Source organism: Pinus tabuliformis, chromosome 6 (genome assembly GCF_031772625.1).
Source record: "Pinus tabuliformis cultivar Carrire ecotype Pingquan chromosome 6, CPIR1, whole genome shotgun sequence".
Taxonomy (NCBI): domain Eukaryota; kingdom Viridiplantae; phylum Streptophyta; class Pinopsida; order Pinales; family Pinaceae; genus Pinus; species Pinus tabuliformis.
The window spans coordinates 927,236,062-927,249,741 of NC_142292.1; the positions used below are offsets into that span (position 1 = coordinate 927,236,062).

The 13,680-nt window shown below is 31.1% G+C and overlaps 1 protein-coding gene across 1 annotated transcript in view; it reads left to right on the forward strand.

The window, feature by feature from the left end:
- The first annotated feature begins 9,580 nt into the window (after positions 1-9,580).
- LOC149261956 (zinc finger CCCH domain-containing protein 6-like) overlaps positions 9,581-13,680 on the forward strand; it is a 39,508-nt gene continuing 35,408 nt past the window's right edge. Inside the window, exon 1 of the mRNA XM_089372622.1 lies at positions 9,581-10,330. Coding sequence (XP_089228748.1) covers positions 10,241-10,330 — 90 coding nt within the window. The 5' untranslated portion in view covers positions 9,581-10,240. The remainder of the gene's footprint in view (positions 10,331-13,680) is intronic.

Genomic DNA, 13,680 nt, shown 5'->3' on the forward strand with positions numbered 1-13,680 from the left:
TTATATCGATTTATCCTTACTTTTCAATCTCCATCAAGTCGTTATGTCTTCCCACATTTCCCTTTTCTTGTATTTTAAGTGTTTCAATATAGCCTAGTCATCTTCCCCAAATACTCTATATATATTGTTCCTAAACACCTCACCTATCCTAAATTCAAGCTCCTTAAGATTTTTGTATCTATTTCCATGTCTTTCACCTACCTAGGCCACTATCTCTTATTTTACAACTCTTAGAGAAGCAAAACACTCACTTGAAGAACTCCTAATATTTTGGTAGTAACATCTCCAATTTTGCTCTACAATATTTCAAAATTCTTGCTCCTAAAGTGAATTCAAGTTGAATTTAAAGGGGGCCATTGGTTTTGATTCCTTTTTTCAAATTATAAGAATATTGGGAAGTGGTTCAGGAGTCTACCTTCCTTAATCCATAACCTATACTAGTCCACTTCCTACAATAATTAAGTTTAGACCAAGAACATGTCAATTATTTTTGACATTGCTTCTCTCCTTGCCCTGTTATTCCACTAGGTTGGTTTTAGAGTACTAGGTTCTATGTCTACCAATCCATCTATGCTCATAAAATAGGAATTTTGCCAACCTATTCATTCATGTGATTTCAATGCACACGTTTGATTTATTTACAATAAATTTACATCCACTCAATAATCATTGGTCCTTTATGCATTACTTGTAGACTGACAATCATTTCCCACAAATTCTAGTTATTCTCACAAGGTTGGTACACATTCAATATAGTAAAAGAATGTTCTAGAATTTTACTATACAACTATGTTTGTACATTAAATAATAACAAAATAATTTCCTACACATAAACTATGGTTCCCATCTTGTAACCAAGCCACTTGAGAGTCCAAATGAATCAATGAAAGAAAAATATCAACCTTTAAAGTTCTTTTTCAAACTTTCCATAATGTAGGCTCACTGCACATAATCTCATGGATAGAAATATATCTATTTTTTTTACTTCTACTAATCTAGTGAGGGGCATTTTTTTAGGGTGACTGCCTAGACCCCTGATGTCTGTGAGAGAATCACCATGATTATGGGTCACTATTGACATTATTTGATTTATTTGATGGCCTTTTCTTGCACTTAAGATAAATAATCTTTTCTACCAACTCGTGTAGGAACAAAATCTTTATAATGATCAATTCCCAAACCAAAAATAATATCCCCATTGAGATCATATTTTTTAGGTCAAGATCATAATAATCTTTCCCCCTATCTGCTCAAGTTGAAAATCTCCCTCCCAATCTCAAGTATCCCTTATCCAACTTGACCAAAGAGATAGCCTTGAGCTAGTAAACAAAGTATGTGGAGATGGAAAAAAATTGTACTCCCCCCAGACCAAAACCAAAACTTGACCCCCTAAGTTGACCCTTATTCTTCTTCTTAGAATAGTCAGCAAAGGCTTTAGAACCCTCAACTAAAGTTGGTAAGGGTTCCTCAACCATTATAGTATGCTTACGTGGTAGATTATCATAGGGCATGATGCACTTACAAGAAGAATATGGTTTGAAAGGAGCAATATATTCTACCACACCCTTGAGCCCTTTAGATCCAAGATCCTCACAAGTGCCACCAATTGCAACACCAACTAGTTCTAGGCTCAACATATGTTGAACTTCTCGATTAAACCTTGAATGCTATAACGTTGATGATGGCATGTCATGTATCACCTCAGATTTGAGAGAATTATTGAATACCGAATCCCCTCCACAATCACCTTCCCTAGAAACCTCAATTGTTTCCTTTACACCCATATTTAAATAAACCTCACCCATAGGCTCATTACCAAGTGCCTTTGTCTTGAAACTTCTAGAATTCAAAACTAGCTGCTTCCTCCAAATAAACTTCTTAAAGAGCTAAGTACAACCATGTACCAAATGGCCAACATGATGAAAATATCTACATCTAAACAACACATTTGAATATCTAATATATGTGTAAATACTCTATCACCCAACCCAAATTCCAAGCTCTCAAATAAACCTTTGAAGGATCAACTTCCACCAAAGCTCTAGTGATATATTGATTTCAATTAGTTTTATATGTTTGCTCCAACTTCTTACCAAGCTAGTTCCATGGTAATGAAAGTGCTTCATTAATCTACAACTCGATTGGGATACTTGGTAATTTCACCAAAATTGGTATGATAGAAATTGTCTTTGATATAGAATTAAAACACTAGTGCCATGATTTAAGGGTTAGAAATCCATAACCTCGAAACCAAATACCTTTAAGAATCACATCTATGTCTACTCTAAGTGAAACACAAATCCTATCCATCCTTCTAAAAGAAGGTGAAAGTTTGGACCATAGGTCCATTTAACTTACAGCTAGACATTCAAGAAAAAGGTTTTCTTCAGCATTTGCCTCCCCTGAAATTCTTTGACTTGGAGTTTTCCCAAGAAAGCTAGAATATGAGCCACATATGTGTCTTCTCCAATCACTACACTAGCACTTCCCTTCTTTCATAACATCCTTCTCCCTTTTCTTTGTTTATTCACCCCTCTAGATATAAGCTCCTTATGGATTATAGATACAACTTACAAGACAACCCAAATATAGATAACCTCGAACAAAAACACCACTACAACCTTGTTTGCCTCTTTGTAACCGATCTCCTTTGAATTGTTAAATGCATTACTTGAAACCATAAGATTATACGAGGGTATCTCTACTTAGATGCTCTTACTTGAAGACTCGTTTAGATAACTTTGTTCTCCAATAATATCCATAATTCAATTAGAGTAAGTGTCAAGCACATTGATACCCTTGTGCGAACTTGTACGTCTGATACTAGTCTCTACTGTGGAACATACATTGTCCCTACCCTTTGCTTGATAGTTCCTCTCCATGTCACCATAATGCATTAGATCTTGCTTATCCAAAGTCCTTGTGTACGTCATCAAGTCGTTGTCCCTTCTATGAAGTTATGGACATTTGTTGTGTTTTATGATGGCATGAGAGCCTTTTCGCTGATAACTAGACTTCCATTTTCAATGTTTCAAGCATCATGCTATCTCATGGTGCAGTCCAAAATAATGGATGTACATAAGTTCTTAAAAGAGAAACACAACATTTCTAAAAAGATTAATCGAAAAAATAGAGAAAAGTACAACATGATGTATCTTTTGGTTAATGGTGAAAGAAGAAGATTGAAACAATTTCTCTACAAAGGATGCCAATTAGGTTAGTTCAAATGAGGTGAAAGAAGAAGACTTTGAAATAAGCCCTTGGAGATGTGGAAATGGAATACTAACCAAGGAATCAAGTCAACTCGAGCGGAACATATAAAAGCATACATGTTTTTTAATAAGTCCAAGTTTTCTCATCATTTGCAAAGTAATTTTGATTTTAGACTTGTTTATTAAGATTCTGGTTAACATTTTTGGTGGTTTATTTATAAAGGAAAGGAAAATATTGTCTAATGAAAATCTAATGTAATATCCACTTCTTGATTTCCTGAAAAAATTACCCCACTACTTACACTTAACTATATTGAGAATAAATATAAATCAATATTAATATTATTAATATTTAATCTTGTTTAATTATTCTTCTTTAAAATTTTATCCTAATTTAATACCATTTTTCTAATTTAGTCCTATATTTTAATTTTTACGTGATTCTTTTTGTATTCTAAATCAATACTATATTTTTACTCTATTCTTATTTTATATTTTAATTTTAATTTTATTCTAGTTTAATATTATTTAATATTTCGATTCTAATCGCTAATTAATTGTCCATTTCTATTTAAAAAATATAAATATTCAACTCAATTTTGGATATTAATTTCAATTTGACCCAATTTAAAATAATTTTAATTTATCTTTATATTATACTAATCTAACTTAACATTTCAATAAATGATGATAATGAGGATTTATGGATAAGTGTGTGTTTTCATTGAGATGTTAGAAGATCTGGGTGAACAAGTCACCCATATTTAGGGACATAACAATTAATAATATGGGAGGAGTGCCAAACCATGAATAAATAGATCTAGAATATCACTGTTAGAGGTAGAATATGACCGTTAGAGATAGTGAAAAGAATGTGAATATTGATGAAAATGATTTTGTTATTAATTATTGAAGATTTGAGGAAAAGTTAAATAAGATGAAAAATAAATTAAATTAAATTAATATTAATTAAAAAGGCTATAAAGGAAACGAAGTAATAAAATAATAAATTTATTTGGTCAAAATGATTTGGTCACATTGCTATTAATGTTACAGGGAATTTATTTTCATTTAGAATGGAAAATAAGATTTATAATTTAATATCAAATAATATTAGTTTAGTATTAACTAGAATTAATTTAATAGAGATTGGATAAAAGTGTTCAAATTAATATAAGAGGAGGAAAATGAAGAATTTAGGTTGAATCTAACCATTAACTAATTATAGTCCAATACCCACACTCAACTCTAATTTCTAGTATGAATTAGTATAAAACCACTTAGATTCATCTTAACTCCGGATCTACCAAGCACCAAGAGAGATCAAATCTCTTTTGATCCCTATCGAGGCTTGGTAGACCCAAGGTAAGATGGATCTAGATTGATTTATACTAATTCATCAACCTATATAATTTATACTAATTTATATTTTATTTTAATTTATTTAAAATTTTCCCAAATCTTCATGAACATAAAGCTAAAAATGATGCAAAGTGCCAGATCATCAATAAATATAACTACAATATGTTAACCGTAGAATATCACCGTTAGAAATAGTAAAAAAATGTGAATGTTGATGAAAATAATTTTGTTATTAATTATTGAAGATTTGAAAAAAAGTTAAATAAAATTAAATAAAAATAAAATTAATTCAAAACCCTATAAATGAAACCAAGTAATAAAATAATAAATTGATTTGGTCAAATTGATTGGGTTAAATTGCTATTAATATTAATAAATTGATTTGGTTAAATTGCTATTAATATTAACGGGAATTTAATTTCATTTAAAATTGAAAATAAAATTTATAATTTAGTATTAAATAATATTAATTAGAATTAAGTTAATGAAGATTGGAATAAAACTGTTCAAATTAATATAAAAGAAGGAAATTGAAGAATTTAAGTAATATTTAATTACTAAATAATTCACCAGTCCTAAATGAAATTATTTTCATCAACATTCATATTAATGGTCATATTCTACCTTTAACAATCATATTTAACTTATAATAAATTAAAATTGGATAAATTGAAATTAATACTAAAAATTAGGATTGAGCATGAATATTGGATTAGAATTGGTGAATTAGTTAGTGACTAATACAACCACATTAAAAATATTAATGTGGTTGATATAGCCGAAGGCTTCATAAATATAACAAAAAAGCTATTGCAACAAAAAAAACTATTGCAACACGAAGAATGCCTTACCAATGCACACATTTACATGATTAACCATGTATAAAAAAGTTATGGGTGAGAAAAAAAAAACGAATTACACATCTTATTGTAAAATGGATCATTTTGCTAAATAAAATTTGCTAATATATAAATGAATGTTATAAATAATAATGAGGAACTTATCATGGAGGAATTTATTAGTATTGGAATAATCTCAAATCCTTAGGAAATTGGTGGGGGTAGCCACTTGGCACACATATAATTTTTTAAATTTATTAAAAGTAATGGACCATTTTGCTAAATAAAGTTTGTTTATATATAAATGAATGTTATAAATAATAATGAGAAACTTATTATAATTGGAATAATCTCAAAACCCTAGGAAATTGGTGGGGGGAGCCACTTGGCACTAATATAATTTTTTATATTTATTAAAAGTCAATGCAACCTAACACACTACAACCCTTAATAAACATTCATACTAGGCATATACTGAACATATTCCCTTAAGAACCAATCTAGGTCATCTATTAAAAAATTAAAAAAAAATTTATCAGATCTCCATCCACCTTAGGATTGAGTATGGATATTAAACTAGAATCACTGAATTAGTTAATAGTTATATTCAACTTAAACTCTTCATTTTCCTCTTTTTTATATTAATTTGAACATTTTTATTCATATCTTTATTAATTTAATTCTACTTAATACTAATATTATTTAATACTAAATTATAAATCTTATTTTCAATTCTAAATGAAATTAAATTTCCATTTGACAAAATCCTTTCGACGAAATAAAATTATTATTTTATTACTGAGTTTCATCTATAGTTTTGTAAATTAATTTACTTTAATTTTAAATTAATTTTATATTTTTCTCAAATCTTCAATAATTAATAATAATATTCTTTTCATCAAGTTTACATTCTTTTCATTATTTTTAATCTTCAATAATTAATAATAATATTCTTTTCATCAAGTTTACATTCTTTTCATTATTTTTAATGGTCATATTTTACCTCTAACTATCACAACTATTTGGATTCTAATAGGATAAAATTGGACGACTATTTGGATTATAATAAGATAAAATTGGGCAAATTGAAATAATATTAGAAATTAAGATTAAGTATGGATATAGGAGTAGAATTAGTGAATTAATTAGTGATTAGATTCAACTTAAATTTTTCATTTTCCTCCTCTTATATTAATGTGAACATTTTTATCTAATTATATTAATTTAATTCTACTTATTAATAAGTTAATATTATTTAATATTAAATTATATATTTTTTTTCAATTTGACCAAATCATTTTAACCCAATAAATTTGGAGTTGTCTATAATGCGACTTTTTGGAGATTCCGGTGATGGAATCCGGCGGAAGAAATTGAGGTTAAATCTTGATTTCTTGCAGTTAAAATGGTTTTTTAACTGCATATTTGGATTCAGCACCCTCGAAAACCCCTGGGACGCTTTCATTGTGCAGAAACTAGCTATCAAACTTGCGATTCCAATAAATTCCTGCCGGATTTCGACGCCGGAAAGACTTTCAAAAAGTCGCGTTATAGACAACTGCAATAAATTTATTATATTATTATTTAGTTTCATTTATAGTTTTTCAATTAATTTATTTTATTTAAATTTTCCCAAATCTTCAATAATTAATAATAAAATCTTTCATCAATGTTCACAATCTTTTTACTATCTCTAATGGCCATATTCTAGCTCTATTATTTATTTCTCATCATATTAAGCTTTATATCCTCGAAATGTTCACTCAAAAAATATTGTACATCTCAATGAGAACACAATTATCCATAAAGTCTCATCATCATTGAGTTATACACTGCTTGATTTTAGACTTTTGTGATCCATACTGATTTTGATAAATTCTTTCGTTTTAATCCAAAAACTCATGATGTGATTAATCCGAAAGAATTTATCAAAAGTTATGAACTGTCAAAATTTTAATACTAATTTAAAGAGTAGTCTTTTAAGTGAACTTTTAGAAAGTTTCCGATTGATTTTTCAATCTAATTTGTCTAGAATCAGGTACAGATTCATTGAAATCACAAGTTTGTGAACTCTTCACAATCGAAATGGGTGAACTCTTCACAATCGAAATGCCCACGTAAAATTCAAAATATCGCACTTAAAAACTATTCCTAATTTTAATATAAATATTAACCCTATTCTATGTAACATTAATAACATTTTTAACCAATTTTAGAATAAATTTATTATTTTAATGAATTTGTTTTTTTATTAAGTTGAGTTTATTTTTAATTCTTTAAACTAATAAATTTTATTTATTTATTCTATTCTCTACACCCAATCTTCATTAATTAATAATTTTCAAATTAGATCATTAACATTCACATCTTTTTCTCCATTTGTAAAGGTTATATTTTTTCTCTATCTTTTATTTGTTCATGGTCAACACATTTCACATCATAAAATTAGCTTTCTATCTTTGAAGATGGGTGATTATAATCTCCATTCTCTACCCTGAATTTATAAATCATTCTAATAATTAGATTATGATAAATTTTGTTGTTTTATCTATTATAGTCTATATGTGCTATGTTTTGGAAGGTTTTTGACATATTTTCCTATTTAAATTGTCTAAAATCTTGGAAGGATTTTTTGGAATCACAAGTTTGAATTGTAAACTCTTCCCAATCTAATAAAAAAATAATAAAAATAATAATAATTTTACCCATTATTAATGGTCTTGACTCATCTTTATTCATATTATTTTATTTTATTTATTTATTTTTTGACTTTGTTTGGTTGATTTGGATTGTTTGTTTCTTTAGAAAAAAGTCTTTCGGATTAATCACATTGTAAGGATTGGGGTCATAGTATTATAAAAATTGATAATTAATTTATTACATTGCAACTAGTTTTCAACTAAATATTATGTTATAAATTATTTATTTTCAATAATATTAGTAACCAATTTATTATATCATAACCGCCTCTTTTCTACCTAATTCACATTAATTGGTCAATCTCAACTAATATTATTATAATTTATTCTTGGATAATATTATTATTTGAATTGATAAATATATTAATTATTATTCACAATTAATTTATTATATAACAACTAATTTTTACGCAAACATTATATATAAATTAATTATAATTTATTCTTGGATAATATTATTATTTGAATTGATAAATATATTAATTATTATTCACAATTAATTTATTATATAACAACTAATTTTTACGCAAACATTATATATAAATCAATTATTTGTAATTTATTATAATGGCTAGTTTTCTACCTAATATATAAACCCTTATCAATTATAATATATAAATAAACTAATATTATCAATATTATTAATTAATATATCATGATAAGGACTAGTTTTCTTCCTATTTTTCATAAATTATCCGTTATATGCATTGCCTTCTATTTAAGCTCGTGTTATGATCTGCATCTTTATCTCGTCCTGATAATAAACTACACACATGTCGACAAAATTTTCTCCTATTTAATTTCTATGAAAACTCTTCTTAATTTTTAGAGTGCTGAATCTATATAATCAAAAACTAATACTGGTGAATCTACAGCTGCGTCAAGGTAGCCAGCTAAGGCTTGGATATGCTAGTGCTCGTGCTACTTTTAGTGCGTTTTACGGCTACTTGACATGCCCAAGCTGGAAACCTCAGAAATCGTCTAAAAAGATGCGTAAATAGGCTCGACTGAAAACTAACCAAATTCTAACCAAAATTACTTGTAAACACCCTGATTTTTTTAAGCTACTAAATCTATTTATAATAAAAAACTAATTTAAAACCTCCTTCAAAAAAATCCCCAAAATTCCAAAACATAACTTTATTTAAACAATGCTGTTTTATTTGTTAAAAAATATTTTTTATTTAAAAAAAATACAATCCTCTACCCTATTAAATTTGTACGCAAGAATATTTGAAATAAAAAACATATAAAAATAATAAATTTCTCACAATCTTTGTCCATTCGAAGTTCCGGAGCGAAAGATTTCCGAAACAAAACCTCTGACAAAGTTCCGTAACGAAGGGCTGCATGGTAAGGATGGCCTCCACAATGGATTCTGCAATCTTAAATTCTACACATAATTAACAACACCCCAGAGCTTCCCCCCCCAACCAACAAATTCAAGATAAAAAAAATACGAGAAAAACGAGGTTTCCTCGACCGTTCGATACAACGATCGAAGGGTGTCTACGAAACAGACAGGCGGCGGCATTTCAAGACCAACGTGGGCACAGGTGTCGAGATACCAACCGTTGGAATCTTTCAACGTGCGCACGGGATATGCCCATCCTGCAATAATGACGATATCGAGAGACGACTGGGGAACGAGGTAGTGGGCGTGAGCTGCCCCAGGTTTGCCGTCGATTATTTACCTCTCATGATTATGGTATGCTCTGATACTGTATATATCTTTAATAGCCATTTTGAAAAAACCAAAAAATCGATCCAGACCAGTATAAATATGTTTTTCCAAGCAAAAATTTCGCGGCGGCAAAAACTGTATCTAAGAACCCACTGAACTTTGAATATCTCATGACATCACTCTCTATCACTGATAGCCTGATGACCCTCGTTTCAGTATCAAGCTATTCAGCACTTTGAGAGCACTGGTTTGGAACACTATACTCTAATGTTTGGGTTTGGCTTCCTTGAGCTGATTTTGCATTACAGACTGTGATATTAATGAAATATCAGAGGACTCATTATATGGTAAGAAAGCCCAAGTAGAGCAGATTTCAAGAGTAGTGTTACCTTTTGTTCGACAACTGGAAGAGGCAATCTCGTGAGGTTTGAACTCTGGACTGTGATGGAAAGCATTGGGGCATTGAATCGCCCTCGCACTAAGAATCAAGTTGTTAAGCGAGTATCATGGGCTCCTCAGTCCAATTTGTGCCAGGTCTATCTTTTTTCACTCTTTTACCTTTCATTTTCTTCAGGCTGGAGACCTGGTTTCTCTTTATTTTCAGCATGGGGATAAGTAGGAACATGTGAATTTTTCAAAATCGAATTTGAGGATTGTTTGAATGGATAAAATAATGATTTACTGTTATTAGTTCTGGACATGTCTTCAAGCTTTTTATGTGCATCTATTGTCTTGGGTGTTTTGAATTTTTTTGGCTATGGTTTTTGGTCAGTACTGGTTGAAAGTAACTATCACTGGGAAAATTATTGAAATTACTATTATTGAATTCTATGAGGTTAAGGAGCAAACAGTGCAACCTGGTTTAGATGCACACAAATGGAGAGCGTATCCCGCTTCTTCGGGGAGTATATACATAAGAGTTACTTGAGCCACGGTGGGCACATAGGTGCCTAATATTCATAGAGTTATATTGGAGCCCTGAGCATTGCCATGTTACAATCGGCGATCGAGCTCAGAGCGGGCTCGATATTATTCTCTTTGGTGTTGAACTATGCATAACTGTACTAATGTATGTGAGGAACATTGAAAACAGATAATGTCTCTGTGGGTTGGATATTCTGCTCGTTGGGGTTGAACTATGCACAACTGTACTAATGTATGTTAGGAACATTGAAAATAGATAATGGCTCTGTCTAACGCGCAGTAGCCTTGGGTTCTTCTGCCTCTGATCTTTTGTGAACTCTTGGCGTGTTTGGCTGCATTCGGCAACATCATATTTTCAGTCATGCACTGGGCCTCCTATGTAGTTTTTGGTATTGTGACATTACCTGGATTAACTGTATTCTGGGTTGGCGCAATGGAACCTTTTCAAAGGGGCTTGTTTCGTATTAGAATAGTGTGGTTAATAAGGACTGCTTTTACTTCCCCATCTAGCTGCTTTAACATCAGTCGAAAGTGATTTGTGCAGATGTCTCTGCAATATAGCTGTAGGGCCTTTCTTCACATAATTGTTGTCTTCCTACTTACTAGAATGCTCTTGAAGGCAGTCCCAGTGTGAACGCCCTTCATTATTTGAGTGTGCAATTGGTAAGGAATCATGATATGTAGCAGCACTTCCTATTCGATATTTGGAGCTTTGGAATCACTAATGTTTTACTGTAGACAACAGCCCATGCTTTCATTTTTGTGTTCCTAGCAATGATAACTGAAGTCGTTCCTTCTTTCGTTAGCTTCGGTGAAAAGGAGGTTGTTTTGCTGTTCCTTTTATCTATTCATTTCTACTCTGTTTTTTCAAGTATGATTATATACAGTATAAAATTTAAATATCAACATTTACATTTGGCAATCATGTTTATTTGGAGGGGAAATCAAATTAGTTGCTAGTCGTATAAACCAGACTTGTTATATTCGAAAGGATATAAGCTTTGGGGCTGCTTTTCAGTTTAGGGCTCTGCATTTTCTCTCGTTGTTTGAAATAAATTATTAGTGATTGAGAGGTTTGTTTATTCACATAACTTTTTGTACTGCATAGACTAGGATATCTTAGTGGAGAGCTCTTTACTGAATGGGCAAGCAATATCCATGTGTGTCTATCTGCAAGAAAGAAGTTTTGGGTTTAGCTCGCTTTGCATGTCTAAAAATCTTCTTTTGGATATATTTTTATGCTTAGATGTGCTTTTATAACTCTAGGCGATTGAAATATATTCTTGTTCTGGAATTAGGAATGGTTTATTGATTACTAGAAATAATATCTGGTAGGGCCATTTCTGTGAAATAACTGTCTGAAACGAATATGGAAATGACACCAGAAATGACATTTCTGATGTTAGTTTTCTTCTTTTGGACAAGGAACCCAATTCTTGGGAAACTATCTTTTTTTCTTGAAAAAAAGTCGACTGTTTCTGTTGGCTGTTTCATGCAGGTTTCTGGCCTGCAAGCAACAGGCAGTAGAAAGGGGCCTAAAATACACAAAAAACACAAAAAAGACCAAGTTAGAAGAGAAAAATGATAGTACATAGGGGCAATAAACACGCAAAAAACACAGAAAAGGCCAAGTTAAAGGAGAAAAAAGGAAAACAACTTGCTTAGCACAAGTGAGCTTAGCTCAACATATAATGCATAACACAAGAACTAAAAACTTTCGTGTATCACCACCTTGATATGTTGATTCATATAGTCATCTCTATATAGCACAAAGTATAGCTAACTCTGTTAGAATGGGAGAACATAGTCAACTTTGCCTATCTTTTTGTACCAATTGACTAAGGTGGGAGTCGTGGGACCAACTTTGGTTTAATCAACTAACTAGTTGAATGCCTAGCCAACTTCTTCAGTAAACTCCTTAGTCAACTTTGGATTGTACACTTACTATCTCCAGAAGATTTAGAGGTGAATTAAACACACTATTCTGACAACTCCTTGTAAGCACAAGTCTCATGAGATTTAGGTGAAATTGTCTCTTTACACCCTTCAATAATTGTAGTTGCCTAAAGTCCAAGCATAGCCCAAAGTTTCACAAACCCAGCTTTTGTTAATGTCTTTCTAAAGATATCTGCGATTTGGTTATTTGTCTAGCAATAAACAAGATAAATCCATAAGATAGATGAGACAAGATAATTCTGTTAATGTCTAGTCAATGACCACCACAAAAGTAGGTCAACAGGTCTACCAAGCGAATGATATCAATACAAAGTAGGAGCACCAAAATGTTTCCTATATAGACAACAAGATACATAAAGTAAACTAAAGCATGAGATTTATGCAAAGGCATGTAAAAACCTCGATTCTAGTATGGGCAATTGCACTAGGAAGGAGATGTATAGAAGGAAAAGGTTCCACATATTAGAGAATATATAGGTAATATGTCATGGTCCAATAGATCTATCTCTCCTAACATCAAAGGTCAAACGGGGGAACTTGAAAAGAATGATGTCTTGAGGAAGAATTGGTGGAAGATCTAAAGTGTCCAATGCGTTGTTGTCTGGAAGAGGTAACCACCTGCTAATGGCTGGGTGATCTCATTTGCCTAATGGTAAGGGATTTGTTGGTCTGGCAATGTCATTGAGGGATATGGCTTGGCAATGTCAATGAGATCTTTGGGGAGGGGGATGGTCCCTCGGATCCACATTAATCTATAGTTAGAGGAAACACTGCCATCACTATGTCTCTTGGTGTCCCTAGTTGATGGGAGCACTGTAAAGAAGGAAGTGATCCTTTGGATCAAATTTGGTCTAGGAGGAGGTTAGAGAATGTGGGCATGATCCCTGAAGGCCTCTTGTATGTATAAAGTCAAATATCTCTGGTCTGGGTAGTTGAAGAAACTAAATAGTGTTTGGGTCCCCCTAAATAAACAATGGATTCTTCCATTGACATCATAGTAAATG